The 16,564-nt window shown below is 38.0% G+C and overlaps 1 protein-coding gene across 2 annotated transcripts in view; it reads left to right on the top strand.

Annotated features, from left to right (window-relative positions):
* Positions 1–472: 472 nt before the first annotated feature.
* Positions 473–16,564, top strand: part of LOC107689511 (multiple C2 and transmembrane domain-containing protein 1-like) — a 30,918-nt gene continuing 14,826 nt past the window's right edge. The window contains exons 1-9 of one of the 2 annotated variants that reach the window (XM_016487519.1): positions 473–1,163; positions 7,696–7,810; positions 10,659–10,801; positions 11,811–11,890; positions 12,264–12,387; positions 13,831–13,869; positions 14,961–15,128; positions 15,699–15,829; positions 15,966–16,152. In XM_016487519.1, the coding sequence (XP_016343005.1) occupies positions 699–1,163; positions 7,696–7,810; positions 10,659–10,801; positions 11,811–11,890; positions 12,264–12,387; positions 13,831–13,869; positions 14,961–15,128; positions 15,699–15,829; positions 15,966–16,152 (1,452 nt within the window). In that variant the 5' untranslated portion in view covers positions 473–698. The remainder of the gene's footprint in view (positions 1,164–7,695; positions 7,811–10,658; positions 10,802–11,810; positions 11,891–12,263; positions 12,388–13,830; positions 13,870–14,960; positions 15,129–15,698; positions 15,830–15,965; positions 16,153–16,564) is intronic. The other variant, XM_016487525.1, reaches the window with a different exon arrangement.

The raw sequence follows: 16,564 nt of genomic DNA, 5'->3' as shown, positions 1-16,564 counted from the left end.
TTACAGACTCGCTCAGTAAAGAGGGCGTGTTCGTTCATTAGGTCCAACCAATGAAATGTTCTTTCCACAGACTGCACTCTAATGCTATTGGTTAGCTACAGTCAGTCATTGAAGTCAGTCTTTGAAATTGAACGAGAACGATTTGTTCAATTAAAGAATTGCTTCTAAAACACGAACTAAACCTCGTATATTGAGGTTTATATCGCAAATAATAAACTTTGTATATTGCGTGAAGTCCACAGGTTTGTCTTATGGTAAATCGTATTTGCATACATATTTGCATATTACGTTCTTCGATCACGTCGTGCCGAATTAACACAGACCACAACGTAGAAGGAGTTTAACAGAAGTGCATGTAAATAATAGCATGGTGGGTAGGAACGATGCGTTGCGTGATCACATATGGCATATTTATTTAGTGTGGATACCAAAGCAACTTTTTTTTGATACTGGGCGTGGATGAGGACCACAGACTGGGGGACTGTCTCGTTAAAACCGTGAAAGGTCTGCAGATGTGCTCTGGAAAAACTTGCCTTTCCATCACTCTACTTCCGCATCAAACATGCGTTTAACACTCAACATGTCCTGCTGAGCACAACAACACTGAAGTAAGTGCTATTTGCATCGGTTTGCATGTTTTCAACATTAACTTTAAAGGAACATCTGCCTGAGACGCAGCAGCAGACTGCAGAGATCATATGGAGGGGAAACTGGACATGGATGATGTTTCTCCATCCCATCATCAGCATCAGCGGGGCTTGTGGAAATCCTTCCACGGCAGACCCAAACTCACCGGCAGCCCCAAACTGGGCAAAAAAGACCGAAAGCAAGAAAGCGGGTTTTGGATATTTAAAAAGAAACGACCAAATGGTTTGGACCGAGCGGTGTCTTCGTCTCAACCCAATCTGCACAGCGCGGCAGCCGCTCCGGATGGTGGTGAGAGCGGGAAGACGCGCCGCGGCTTGCCTGAGCTGGGTGTCGGTACGGCGGCCGTAGCAGCAGCGTCGCTCGGTGCGGAGATCCAGATGCTGAAAAGAACCGTCAGCTCCAAACCGACGCTCTCCCAGGTGTTGCAGTCTCAACATAAACCTGCTCTGCAAGGGTCCACATGCACTGATGATGCTACGATGAATGGTAACGAGGAAGAGATCAATAAAAGTGCGGTAAGATGATTTATAATCTTTCAGACGTTTTTGCCATAGCACTGCAGTAATATGTGGTGGATGCAGTTATCTCATACAGATAGTTTACGCTCTACCTTAACATTTGCAGATGTTTTAGAACGTAAAAAATAGATGCTTTTTGTTTTAAATACAGTGAACTATCCACAACTGGAACAGTTTTTTGATAAATTTGTATAATAACTTAAGCCTATAGGGTTTTGTGATGCCGCAGGTTCCTAAATATAAATGTATTAAAACATATTTAGTGTAATTTCTATTTGATAGTGATAGACTTTTAACTTTTTTAGGTCAAATGAGTCATCAGCAAACGTGAAACTGAATTTAGGTTTATAGAAAATCAGTTTGCTACAAAATATTACAACAAATACATTTTCTTATAAGAAACATTACAGAATTACAGCCCAGTTCCAGCTGGAAAAGCCATGTTATATTAGTTTAAGCTGTTTTTTATAACCAAGTAGCTGATTTGTTATAGGCGAAACTTGATCAAGGTGTACCAAGTCAATCTCAAGCATCCCAGCTTAAAGCGGACCACAAATGAGCAGCATGCTTCAGATAGACACCATATAAACCAGATTAATACACAGTCTGAGATCCGTTAGATCTTGAAGCTTGATCACATCCACCAGGATGATGTTAGAGAAATGGAAAAAATTCCAGAATGACTTTGATTGGGTTTAAAGGGCAATCGACCATCAAGCCCATCTGCCTCATTTTACCTGATGTCCAACTTTTGCCGAGTCCACCCGACCAACTGCTTTGAATACAATCAAATAAGAACAGAATGATTTTGACACTGTAATATTTTTTACATTGCAAGTCTAAATCAGATATCATGTCAGAACTCCTCCAATTATCAGTAGACAGTAATTTTTTTTGGCATGCATGCATGTGAATATCTTTGCCCTTGTACATTCACATTTTAAGCCGTTAATGTATACACACCAAGGTTTACTTGAATCGGGTGTTTTTGTGCATGGTCATTTTTACATTTGTAGATGCAAAGTGATGTGTTTGCATAGTCAAACTCATGTCAGATTCCCATTCACACAAGGACATGTGCCAGAATGAGCTTGTGTCAGCCTTTTTCCACAAGTTTTTCTTTTAAAACTGTAAAGTTTGGTCTTGGCATTGAGTTTTGTCTACAACTGTTAGTTTCAGCCATGTTGGCACTGTACAATTAGTTCTCTCTGTTCCTGGGGGTGTTTGCCAAGCTGGTTTGCAAGAAGAGGAACTTGCCTAAGAGTAAAGACACACAAACACATATAACAGGCTTAAAGCCAAACAGGGTGCCAAGTGTTGAGTAAGGTTGCAGAGGTGAATTGTTGTCTTTATTAGTACATTTTGTATTATTGTTTGTCTATGTGCATCAGATTTTTGAGATCCATGAATACAGATTAAAAGATTTTTGCATACTCGCATATAGATTAAAAAAACAAACAAATGAGATCTTCTGTTGTTGTTTTTCTGGTAGCACCAGTGGTGTGTTTTGCTTAAAGCGATAGTTTACCCAAAAATAAGACTTAACTCAACATCAGGTTGTTACAAACCTGTACAGTATGTCTTTCTTTCTTCTTTATGACACAGAAGAAGATATTTAAAAAATGTATTTTATGAAAGTGAATAGGTGCGTGTTTCAGAATTAAGAGCGGCACTGTGTTCATTTACACGCGTGCAGCATATAATACAGTGTTTTCAGAGCGACTTGGCTCATGGTTAATGCTGCTTCTCATGAACTCCATCTCTGCAAGCACTGAGAGTTTACCGTGCATTTGGGAATGCAATGTGCGCTAGGTTCACTTTATTTTAAAATAAAAACAATAATAAAACACTTGCTAAAAAAGATTTGATTTTTATCTATTTACTTGCATGTCATGTGACCATTAACTGACATTAGAGAACCATGAACTTGCAAATGTGTTGATACATTATTGAAATATTTACTTAAAATCTCATGGGATTAAATTCAAGTAAATATTTTATGTCTAAGGGGTGTGACTGACGAAAAAGTTTGGGAATCCCCGCCTGAGAAAAAAGAAAGTCTGATGTGAAGATGTGTAAATGATGATAGGATTTTAATTTTAAAGCCATTACATCACTGGCTTAACAGCCACCAACAGTGCAGCAGAGATTAGAGTCCAACAAACAACACGATTCCTCTGGATCATACTGGCGCTATCTTTACTCCACTGCATGTGTGGACTTGACAAACAGTTTTGGTATGGACCTGCGTGAGTTGTCTTTGTGGATAGATGAGAAAGGCATTTGGGAAGGTATGAGATTTGATAAACAGCAGCATGCCTTTCTTAAGAAATCTGTGACTCAGGATCTGGCAGTGGAGATGATTAATCTGCTCAGGAGTAACTTTACAACTCAGATCAACTCCTCTACATGTGTCATAGGCGCTGATTTCGGTGAGCATGTTGATTGTGTAAAGTCATGGTATGTGGGAATTGCAGTAATGCTGAGCTACCTACAGGGTTTCCACGGTCATGGAAAAGCTGGAAATTGTAGAGAATAGCCTTGCAAAAGTCAATGAAATGAAGTAAATCTGACAAAATTAAACGTTTACTATTAATTAGAATTAACATAAAAAAAACCAAGGAAAAATCAACTGGAAAAGGTATGAAATCATGAAAAGGGTGGTTTTGCTCTGATACAGTTGTACCGCCACGTTAAGGTCCTAATGAGACTGTGGGTTGAGTATCGTAGCTACAACTTTTCTAGAAGCAGGTCATGTTCAGTGACGTCGGTGTCTGACTGCTCAGGGCTTAAATGCTACTTATCAGACCAGACACGCATGAAAACAACATTAAACAGATCACATGTTTCCTGTCTTACAACTTCACACCTAATACAAGTGAATTTGCACACATCCCTTGAGGCCCCTATAATGGACCCCAGAATTTCTGTTTATAGGCTGCTTTTCTTGCAAACAGGAAGTGGCTCTATAACTTTAACCACCATACTGTCAACCGCTACGTCTTCCTGTTGAACCCTTTGGCAAGTTAACAAAAATACTGTCTCTTGCTAAAGTTCAATCATCATGACTACAGATGTTTCTAGTATTGGTTGCTGTCATGCTCACACCGTTTCTACTTTATGGAGCAGGAGGGAGCTTATAACGAGACTTTGATTTATAGGCACAATCAACATGAGCTAGCTACTTGTACAAACCTCACTAAAGATTTTCAGTGCAGTGGTTGACTTGTTTCATTGGCTGGCACCGTTCCCCATGTCAGTGTCTTTCACCTTGGGAGACTTGATGTAATCACCTCACAGCGGAGGTGAGACGACGGGTGTCTTTGCTTACAGAGATGCTCTGAACAGTACAGAGAAAGGTGAATTCATCTTAGACAGGTCTTATAGGGGAGCGTGGAACGAGGGCTGGATGATTAATTGAAATCAAAATGCAATCTTAACGTGCAGTGCGATTATCAAATCGCAAAGGCTGTGATATAATTAAATAACTATGTGCGCTGCATGTTTCAGAGTTGAGCCTGGCACTGTGTTCATCTTCTCGCAAGCAGCTCATGAACCAGTGTTTTTAGGGTCTCAGAGCGGCTCGGTTCGCAGTTAATGCTTCTTCACACAAACTCCATCTCTGCACCTGCTCTGAGTTTTATCAACAAAACAGAAGCTCTAAGGCTCCCTGTGGCATTCTGTCAAAAAGTTTGTTTGATGGGTTAACGTTTGAAAATGAAGAAAATAAGGCAGCCATAAAATTAGTAATTAGAAGTTGTAGTGTAATTTTTTAATATTAATTATTATTATTATTATATTTTATTAAATAATTGATTTTGTTATTTTACAGTAAAATTACCATAGTAATATTTTGTGTTTTGTTTATATTTAGTAATAATAATAATAATAATAAATTATCATAATAAACCATCTTAATTATCATAAAATAATAAATATAATTTTATAATCAAAGTTATATATTTTACAGTTGTACTGTAAAATTAAATTATTATTATTAATTATATTTTTCTTATATACTTGATTTTATTTTACAATTAAATTACAATAGTAATATTTTTTTAGTAATAACAATAATAATAAATCATAACAAAAATAGTAATAATCAAATTGATATATAATCTTTTAGCCAAATATTTGAGTTTTTTAAAATCACATTTTAAGTCACAATCACATTTTTTTTTTATTTCTTTACAAAAATAGTACATTTTTTACCCCGTCAAATTGTGCAGCTCTAGGTGGAACCATTATAAACTGGACATTCAGGTGTGAGTTTGAGGCGGGACTGACCAATTATCAGACAAGGAGATGAAACCTGTCATTCATTATATTTGGAAGTCTGTTTGTTCAGAAATGATGGAGGAAGATAAATATTGCATCTCTAAATGTAAATCAGCTATAAGAACTTTTTTATCTCAAACATGACACCAGGATGTTGTTAGAGGAATCCCTGGTCTAATAACAATATCCTATATCCTTCTTCTTGCCAATCCTGTCATAACAGGATGTTAAATAGGCCCTAAAGGTCCACAATGCAAATCACCTGCTTATAGCTGACACTGCAAACACACTTAGTGTGTGAGAGAAATGTGTTTCTGACCTCATCTCTCACTCAAGGGTGAAAAAGAGGAAGTAGAATGTGTGTAGTGCTCATCAAATATTGTCTGTGTGTTACATAGTGGTGCTGTGTTTTCCGAAGCCCCAAAATATTCAACTTTGTCACGTAACTCGTTCTGCACCATTGGTGCTACAGATATGAATCAAATCAAGAGGCTTGTTGAGGAGAGAGGTTTGCTAATATTATCAGACCTGTGATCAGACCAGCTGTTTTTACTTGATGACTTATTAAAGAATCGATCTGAGCCCATATCTACACCAGAATATCACAGAACATAATTTAACCTGGGCCAGTAAACAACTTCCCTAGTGACACCTTAGCAACCACATACTGTAGAACACACCTTAGCAACCACATAGAACACATCCAGGACACCCTAGCAACACTTTAGCAACCTCATACTGTAGACCACACCCTAGCAACACCTTAGCAACCACATAGAACACACCTAGGACACCCTAGCAACACTTTAGCAAGCACATACTGTAGAACACACACTAGCAACACCTTAGCATCTACATAGAACCCACCCAGGACGGCCTAGCAACACATTAGCAACCACATACTGTAGAACACACCCTAGTAACACCTTAACAACCACATAGAACACACAGGACACCCTAGCAACACATTAGCAACCACATACTGTAGAACACACACTAGTAACACCGTAGCAACCACATAGAACACACCTCGAACACCCTAGCAACACATTAGCATTTTCACTGAGAAATTGCTAATATTTTTACATATAATTGTAAATCAGTAACAAGTCATATGAAATTAAACATGACATTTTGAAATAGAAAGAGTGCAATAGTATTTTTCAATAATCTTTCTGTTTTACTTACAACTTCCAAAAATCATTTTACACTGTAGTACCCTTAGATATAGGGGGGAAAACTGTTTTCCATGATATACCTTCTTTAAATGACTTGCAGCATGTGTTCAAGTTGGTGGCTTAAATAGGCGCAATGATGGTAGTTTATGAATACACAACTTTTCAGACTAAACCATTAACCACTAGGCCACACCACTGGAAAAACCACATGACTTTTTCTGGACTCTAACAGGTGGTTTTTAAGCACCGTCAGATGTGTGAAGTTGACATCACACGCACAGTGTTTCACTTCCTATGCAAAAATTAGACATTGACAACAGATAGCTAGTTTAGCCTCCTGTGACTCTCGCTTTTTAGTTTATTTGCGGCTTATTCTGTTCAGACTGGATGAGATCATCTGACTGACATGTGACCAACCACAAATGATAAGACAAAGTAATTAAGCGGTATGCAACAAAGTAGAAGCTTATTTCACTACTGAACATCTCCACAAAAGGGTACAAGGAAGAACTTGGTAGAAAATGAGTGCTGACTTTGTGAAAGTATAAAAACAAAGTGGAATCACATTATTCTGATTAACTGTGATTGCTTCATATTGTGCCTTGTGCAATTTTGCTTTTAGTGTGGACAGATAAATTACTTGTTGCAGGACACTTGTCATGTCGTAACATGATGCAACACTGCTATAATATTTCTATATAACAGCCAAAAACATGACTGAAACAAGCAAATATGTTGTAATGAGTCCAGTTAAATGAATGCAGAGAGCAAATGGCCATTCTAATAAAACTATTAGAACAGAATAATACTTGGTGTGTATAACAAGAGATCAGTGGTATGTTCTTAATTCTGGTTTTAGAGCACCAGTTTATCAGTTTTAAGCATTTTGCAACATCATGTCAAAATTTCAATCATAAATTCCCAAGGAGTTTGTTTTCTCATATGAGCACTTTTGAGTTAGTAAAACCCTATAAGGTTTGTCATTAATGGCTTTGGGTGTATGAAATGTTTGAGGAGGTCCTGTCAATCAGTCACACTAAAGTATTTGGGACAATGTCTGTTTTATTCAGGGCATTAATGCAGCTGGTAATGGTGGAACACAGCCTTCACTGCCCACTTCAGCAATGTACCAGTTAGACATCGTGCTGAAAAAAGGAAACAACCTTGCCATTCGAGACAGAGGCGGTAAGACCTGCATCTCTGATGCTCATGTTGTCTCCATTAATACCACTGTCAGGAAATGTGTGTTTTACTTTTAATAAGATGTATCTATATGCTACTTAAAACTTATGTTCCTGCTATGATTTGCTGAAATGTGTAATCAATTTTTTTTAGATCAAACTGCCCAGAATATAATTTAACCTGGGCCAGTAAACAACTTCCCTAGTGACACCTTAGCAACCACATACTGTAGACCACACCCTAGCAACACCTTATCAACCACATAGAACACACCCTAGCAACACTTTAGCAACCTCATACTGTAGAACACACCCTAGTAACACCTTAGCAACCACATAGAACACACAGGACACCCTAGCATTACTTTAGCAACCTCATACTGTAGAACACACACTAGTAACACCTTAGCAACCACATAGAACACACCCAGGACACCCTAGCAACACTTTAGCAACCTCATACTGTAGAACACACCCTAGCAACACCTTATCAACCACATAGAACACACCCAGGACACCCTAGCAACACTTTAGCAACCTCATACTGTAGAACACACCCTAGTAACACCTTAGCAACCACATAGAACACACAGGACACCCTAGCATTACTTTAGCAACCTCATACTGTAGAACACACCCTAGTAACACCTTAGCAACCACATAGAACACACAGGACACCCTAGCATTACTTTAGCAACCTCATACTGTAGAACACACCCTAGTAACACCTTAGCAACCACATAGAACACACAGGACACCCTAGCATTACTTTAGCAACCTCATACTGTAGAACACACCCTAGTAACACCTTAGCAACCACATAGAACACACAGGACACCCTAGCATTACTTTAGCAACCTCATACTGTAGAACACACCCTAGTAACACCTTAGCAACCACATAGAACACACAGGACACCCTAGCATTACTTTAGCAACCTCATACTGTAGAACACACCCTAGTAACACCTTAGCAACCACATAGAACACACAGGACACCCTAGCATTACTTTAGCAACCTCATACTGTAGAACACACCCTAGTAACACCTTAGCAACCACATAGAACACACAGGACACCCTAGCATTACTTTAGCAACCTCATACTGTAGAACACACCCTAGTAACACCTTAGCAACCACATAGAACACACAGGACACCCTAGCATTACTTTAGCAACCTCATACTGTAGAACACACCCTAGTAACACCTTAGCAACCACATAGAACACACAGGACACCCTAGCATTACTTTAGCAACCTCATACTGTAGAACACACCCTAGTAACACCTTAGCAACCACATAGAACACACAGGACACCCTAGCATTACTTTAGCAACCTCATACTGTAGAACACACCCTAGTAACACCTTAGCAACCACATAGAACACACAGGACACCCTAGCATTACTTTAGCAACCTCATACTGTAGAACACACCCTAGTAACACCTTAGCAACCACATAGAACACACAGGACACCCTAGCATTACTTTAGCAACCTCATACTGTAGAACACACCCTAGTAACACCTTAGCAACCACATAGAACACACAGGACACCCTAGCATTACTTTAGCAACCTCATACTGTAGAACACACCCTAGTAACACCTTAGCAACCACATAGAACACACAGGACACCCTAGCATTACTTTAGCAACCTCATACTGTAGAACACACCCTAGTAACACCTTAGCAACCACATAGAACACACAGGACACCCTAGCATTACTTTAGCAACCTCATACTGTAGAACACACCCTAGTAACACCTTAGCAACCACATAGAACACACAGGACACCCTAGCATTACTTTAGCAACCTCATACTGTAGAACACACCCTAGTAACACCTTAGCAACCACATAGAACACACAGGACACCCTAGCATTACTTTAGCAACCTCATACTGTAGAACACACCCTAGTAACACCTTAGCAACCACATAGAACACACAGGACACCCTAGCATTACTTTAGCAACCTCATACTGTAGAACACACCCTAGTAACACCTTAGCAACCACATAGAACACACAGGACACCCTAGCATTACTTTAGCAACCTCATACTGTAGAACACACCCTAGTAACACCTTAGCAACCACATAGAACACACAGGACACCCTAGCATTACTTTAGCAACCTCATACTGTAGAACACACCCTAGTAACACCTTAGCAACCACATAGAACACACAGGACACCCTAGCATTACTTTAGCAACCTCATACTGTAGAACACACCCTAGTAACACCTTAGCAACCACATAGAACACACAGGACACCCTAGCATTACTTTAGCAACCTCATACTGTAGAACACACCCTAGTAACACCTTAGCAACCACATAGAACACACAGGACACCCTAGCATTACTTTAGCAACCTCATACTGTAGAACACACCCTAGTAACACCTTAGCAACCACATAGAACACACAGGACACCCTAGCATTACTTTAGCAACCTCATACTGTAGAACACACACTAGTAACACCTTAGCAACCACATAGAACACACCCAGGACACCCTAGCAACACTTTAGCAACCACATACTGTAGAACACACACTAGCAACACGTTAGCATCTACATAGAACCCACCCAGGACACCCTAGCAACACATTAGCAACCACATACTGTAGAACACACCCTAGTAACACCTTAGCAACCACATAGAACACACAGGACACCCTAGCATTACTTTAGCAACCTCATACTGTAGAACACACAATAGTAAAACCTTAGCAACCACATGGAACACACCCCGAACACCCTAGCAACACATTAGCATTTTCACTGAGAAATTTGCTGAAATGTGTAATCAATTTCTTTTTTAGATCAAAATGCTCTTATGTTTCAGGAACAAGTGACCCATATGTGAAGTTCAAAATAGCCGGCAAAGAAGTTTTCCGTAGTAAAATCATCCACAAGAACCTTAACCCAGTTTGGGACGAGCGTGTTTGTCTGATAGTGGACAATTTACAAGAGCCTCTGTATATTAAGGTAAAATTACCGCTTTTATTCACAGTGTTTATGGATGCTTGTTACCATTATAGTATATAGTATGAATCCTGAATGAATTACTCTTATGAGTCAGTTTGTTCTAGTGAATCAGAATCATATAGCTTGACCGGTGTATTCTGAAACCCAAATGAATTATTCTAATGAGGCAATTCATTTTGGTGAATCAAAAACTTACTGCACGACTGGTGTAGTCTGGTTTCTGAATAAATGGCTCTTATGAGTCGATTCATTTTAGTGAATCAAATCATATTTTTGACCAGTGAATTCCAAAACCCAAAGTAATGACTCTTATGAGGCGAATCATTTTAGTGAATCTGCGTGACCAGTGCGGTCCGAATCCCAAATGAATTACTCTTATGAGCCGGTTCTTTTTAGAGAATCAAAAACATTACAGCGCAAACAATATACACTGATTCCAATGCAAATGACTCTTAAAAGATGATTCATTTTAGTGAATCAGAAACATACTGCATGACTGCTGTAGTCCAATTCCTGAACAAACAGCTCTTATGAACCAGTGATTTTTATTGAATCAAAAATATTACAGCACGAACAATGAAGACCGATTCCAAAACAAATGACTCTAATGAGCCGGATCTTTTTAGTGAATCAAAAGCATACTATGCGACTGGTATATGCCAATTCTGGACAAATGACTCTTATGAGCCGGTTCTTTTTAGCAAATCCAAAACATTACAGTATGAAAAATTTTGACCGATTTCAAAATGAATGACTCATGAGCCGGTTTGTTTTAGTGAATCAAAAACATAATGTGGGACCGATGTATTCTGATGCCTGAATGAATGAATTCATTAGTGAAACAAAAGCATTACAGACTGAACAATGTAGACTGATTCCAGTACAACAGACTCTTATGAGCTGGTTCTTTTTATTGAATCAGCAAGAGTAATCAATAAGTCATTAAGAAGTCTAGAATGATCTCTGATATTTCTTCCTAAAGAATTTTCCCTTTTGCAATCTATTTTAGGTGTTTGACTATGATTTTGGCCTTCAAGATGATTTTATGGGCTCAGCTTACCTGTACCTTGATTCTCTGGAACTGCAGAGGTATCGTGTTTTCATCATTACTACAAAGATATAACAATTCAACAGTTAGTGTCAAAATACATTTTCAATCAGCATAAAAGGGTGTTTAAATGTATTAGGTGTTTCATGAAATTAACATTGACAAGGGCAGTTTTGCTAATGTTTTGTTGTGATCTTAGAGTTTATACTGACACCTAGTGCCTTGGATGAAGCATTATACAAAAGTTTTCGGTTACCAATAAAAGTATTATATTGACAAGTGGTCATTATCATTTTAGGTAGATCTAATAATTAAGTTTAAACATATTTATCAAAAAGATTATTCACTTCTTTAAGTGATAAACTACAACACTACTTTTAATGGTGGTCATAACAGCTCATGTTTTTGTTGTAGGCCTGTTGATGTTCGGTTAGACCTTCAAGATCCTCACTGCCCTGATCAGGACCTGGGGTCTCTGGAGCTGGCGGTCACTCTGTTCCAAAGAAGTACAGAGGACAGAGAGGCCCTCCGACAGGCTGTAAGACTAATTTGGCAGATTTATGTTGTTTTATACTGGTAGAAGTTGGAAAAGATTCAATTTGCTGGCAAATTCTCAGCATGCATCCAAAAAGATTTCATTCTGACATGTTTACAGACCTCAAATTTGTTTCACACCTTTCTCATGAGACTGTATAAACTATTTTTAGCTCTCAGGAAGTGTTTAGCAACCACATCCAGTCATCTTGTTTTTGAAAAGCATGTGAATCATGCAACTGAAGTTGATATCTGTTTCAAAGGTTTGGGGTTATGATGTTTTTTTTAAAGAAAATAAAACTTTTATTCAACAAGGATGCATTCAATTGATCAAAAGTGATAGTAAAGACATTTATAATGTCCCAAACTATTTCTATTTCAAATAAATGCGGTTCTTTTGAACTTTCTATTCATCAAAGAATCCTGAAAAAAGTATCACAGTTTCCACCAAAATATAAAGCAGCACACCTGTTTTCAAAATTAATCCGAAATTAATAATAATAATAAATATTTAATCAACAGCAAATCAGCATATTAGAATGATTTCTGAAGGATCATGTGACACTGAAGACTGGAGTAATGATGCTGAAAATTCAACTTTGCATCACAGGAATAAATTACATTTTAAAATACATTCAAATAGAAAACAGCTATTTAAAATTGCAATAATATTCACAATATTACTGTTTTTACTGTATTTTAACAAATAAATGCAGCCTTGGTGAGCAAAAGAGAATTATTTTAAAAAGATTATAAAATCTTACCAACCCCAAATTTCTGAATGGTAGTGTATATACTGCCTAGCCTACTATTTTTTTTAAAACAGTATGCATTATGCATAATGTGCATTTCAAATAGTACTATTCTACACTGTGGTCACGTGAGCTACTATGTTGCATTTAATTTGGTTTGTGAAGTCCAGTTATGCAGTAAAAATGGTTATTATTTTGAATCCATTTTGTGTAAAAAAAAAAAAAACCCACGGATGATTAAGTCAAGCACATTGCATTGTGGGATACTGTGCCCAGCACAACACGCTCAGTTGGCTTACAGACAAATTGCATACTGTGCAAAAATAGTATAAGTGTTATGTTCGGCTAGTCCAAAAAGCCCATGACTCTTGAGAGACACTGGGATGATGGGACATTTGTGCTGTCTGCATAATGCATGAAATGACTTTGAATTAGACATTAGAAACCTGCTGCAGTGTGCAGGCGGGCGGAGAACACATCGAAATTCACATGGTGTTCCACCAACAGATGAAACAGCAGTCTGATGGGCGGCTTTGATCGCGTAAGAACAGAAGATGTGTCTCTTGATCAGATTTAGAGATTTAGCTTCTCATCCAATACAAAAGTAGTCTTGGCGGTAATCAAAGCGCACCCACCTCCATCCCGGCCCCCTGAATATACAGTAACGCATATAACCTGCTGTGTTGTTTTTGTAGACCATGCTATTGAGGAGAAGCTGGAAGCAATGCAGTAAGGTAAAAAAGCAAGAGCGTTTGCCCCCAGATTCTCTGACTAGCTGCTGTGTAAATTGTCCCACACACTTTATCGGGTTAATTAGCGATGAACATTTTGCAGGGTGACTTATGCAACATGTTCAAAGAGAAATTGGTTTGTGTGCCAAATGCTCTAAATGTCAGCACTGCAGCAGTCTGGTCAGAGGATGAGTTTTATCGGTACGACTCCATTAGTTGCGGCAGTCATGCATCTCATGGGGGTGATGGGCCATGCCTTTTTGTAGACATTTGCATTTTATGCTTTGGTGATGACCCAGTCATTCATGGTGTATGTGAAACCATTCCACACTCTCTGAGTTCTTTCCCCACTGAGGAATCATTTCATTGTCTTAAAGGGATTCATCCAAAAATCTGTCATCATGTACTGTACACTGCTGTTCAAAAGTTTGGGGTCAGTGAGATTTGCCTCTTATGCTCACCAAGGCTGCATTTATTTGAATTCTGTAAAAACAGTAAAATATTATTACAAGTTTTCTTTTTGAATATATTTTAAAATGTAATTTATTCCTGTGATGCAAAGCTGAATTTCCAGCATCATTACTCCAGTCTTCAGTGTCACATGATTCTTCAGAAATCATTCTATACACTAATTTGCTGCTCAAGAAACATTTCTTATTATTATTAGTGTTGAAAACAGTTTGCTGCTTAATATTTTTTGTAAAAACTGAGATGCATTTCTTTTCAGGATTTTTTGATGAATTGAAAGTTCAAAACAGAATCGATTTGAAATAGAAATGTAACATGTAAATTGTAACATTATAGATGTATTTACTGTAATTTTTGTTAATTTTAATGCATTCTTACTGATTAAAGAGAACTGATTTCATAAAAAAAAAAAAAAAAAAAGACACCAAACTTTAAAACAGTAGTGTACTTGATGCTCAGATTGTCCTTTTTGGAGCTTTGCAGCCACGTTCACCAACCACTTTTGTTGTATAGACAATCTCCTTTTGTGTCCAAAAATCATGTTTTGAGCAACATGAGGGTGAGTAGTCAGTCCTTTTGCATTGAAGTAACCCTTTAATGTCCTGTGACGTGTGTGCGGAGCGCAGCAGCAGCAGAATCTTCGGCTGTCGGACCTGCACAGAAAGTCTCAGCTGGGGAGGGGCATCGTGAGCATCAGACTCATGGAGGGTCGTAACCTCATCCCCATGGACCAGAACGGCCTGAGTGACCCTTACGTCAAGTTCAAACTAGGCCCTCTGAAGTACAAGAGTAAGGTATGAGCGACTGTGGCATTTCAACATGGCAACATGACACTGTGTGATCTCTTTTTAAATATCTCTGGACTTACTGTCCACGATTCAGCCATTATTCCAAAGAAAAAATCTTTTTTCCCCACCTCTGACAGAAATTTCTTTGCTAATGTAACCAAGGAATGGAAAAATAATATTCACCAATAACCCTATATTTTATTTATATTTTAATTCAACATTTTTGTCATAAATGATTAATAATTAAAATAATTAATATATAATTAATTGTATTAATATATAAGATTATTAAATAATAATAATGTGTTTGTCTTTTAATTGAACATTCTTTGTCATCATAAATAATAAATGAAAATTAAACAAAGTAAAAAATTATTATTTGTTTTATATATATTAAATAATATTTTAATTTATTAATACATTTTTCATTCATTTATTTATGTCAACATGTGCATATCATCATTACAACCTTGTCATATTTCAGTATACTTCAGTATATGTTTCAGCAGACAGAATAAGAATACTGTCTGCTAAAACTATTTCTCTGTTACTTATTTTTCTCTTCTGTACAAACAGACAATTCCCAAGACCCTCAACCCTCAGTGGAGGGAGCAGTTCGACTTGCATCTGTATGACGAGGAGGGAGGCATTCTGGAGATCTCCGTTTGGGATAAAGACATTGGAAGAAGAGACGACTTCATCGGCCAGTGCGTACAATATCCTACATATCATTTACATACATATCATGTTATCAGTATGTCTGTTACCTGGAAATCAAACCCATCAATACGCCATTGCTAGATGCTTGATTTACAAGAAGTGCATGTGTTTAACACATGTCAGGTGTCAGCTGGACCTGTCCAAGTTGAGCAGAGAGAAGACACATAAGCTGGAACTTGAGCTGGAGGAGCATAAAGGGATGCTGGTACTGCTGGTGACTCTGACCGCCACAGTCGCGGTCTCCATCTCTGACCTGTCTGTCAACCTACTGGACGACCCACATGAACGCCAGCAGATCATTAAGAGATATGTAAGTGTGACGTCCTCGCAGTCAAACAGGATTTTTTCTTCACAAAAGGGGTCTTTGACACTGACTGTTACTGTACAGCAAGTGTTGCTTTTAACTGCTAATTTGTCTTCCTCTAGAGGGCACTTGACAACTATATCCTCCATTGAGCCGCATTCAAATCTCAGTATGGTTTTTATAGTATTTGGCACTTATAAATAAAAATCTGGCTCAACAATGTCTTGAAATTCATTTCTTATTCAGTTTTGACATCTGTGATTGGCCTATCCCTTCCAGCGCTGAGAAAAACCATGACAACACAATCTGTGTGATGCTTCAGAATGATAATAATTAACATCGAAATCTTGATATTAAGACTTTATTAGCTATTAAATATAAAATGCAGTGCTAATGTTATTTTAAATATAAAATAAAG

Source organism: Sinocyclocheilus anshuiensis, unplaced genomic scaffold (genome assembly GCF_001515605.1).
Source record: "Sinocyclocheilus anshuiensis isolate Anshui unplaced genomic scaffold, SAMN03320099.WGS_v1.1 scaffold393, whole genome shotgun sequence".
In the NCBI taxonomy this organism is placed as follows: domain Eukaryota; kingdom Metazoa; phylum Chordata; class Actinopteri; order Cypriniformes; family Cyprinidae; genus Sinocyclocheilus; species Sinocyclocheilus anshuiensis.
Note: the sequence above shows the minus strand (reverse complement) of the source record. Positions and strands in the feature narration are given on the sequence as shown.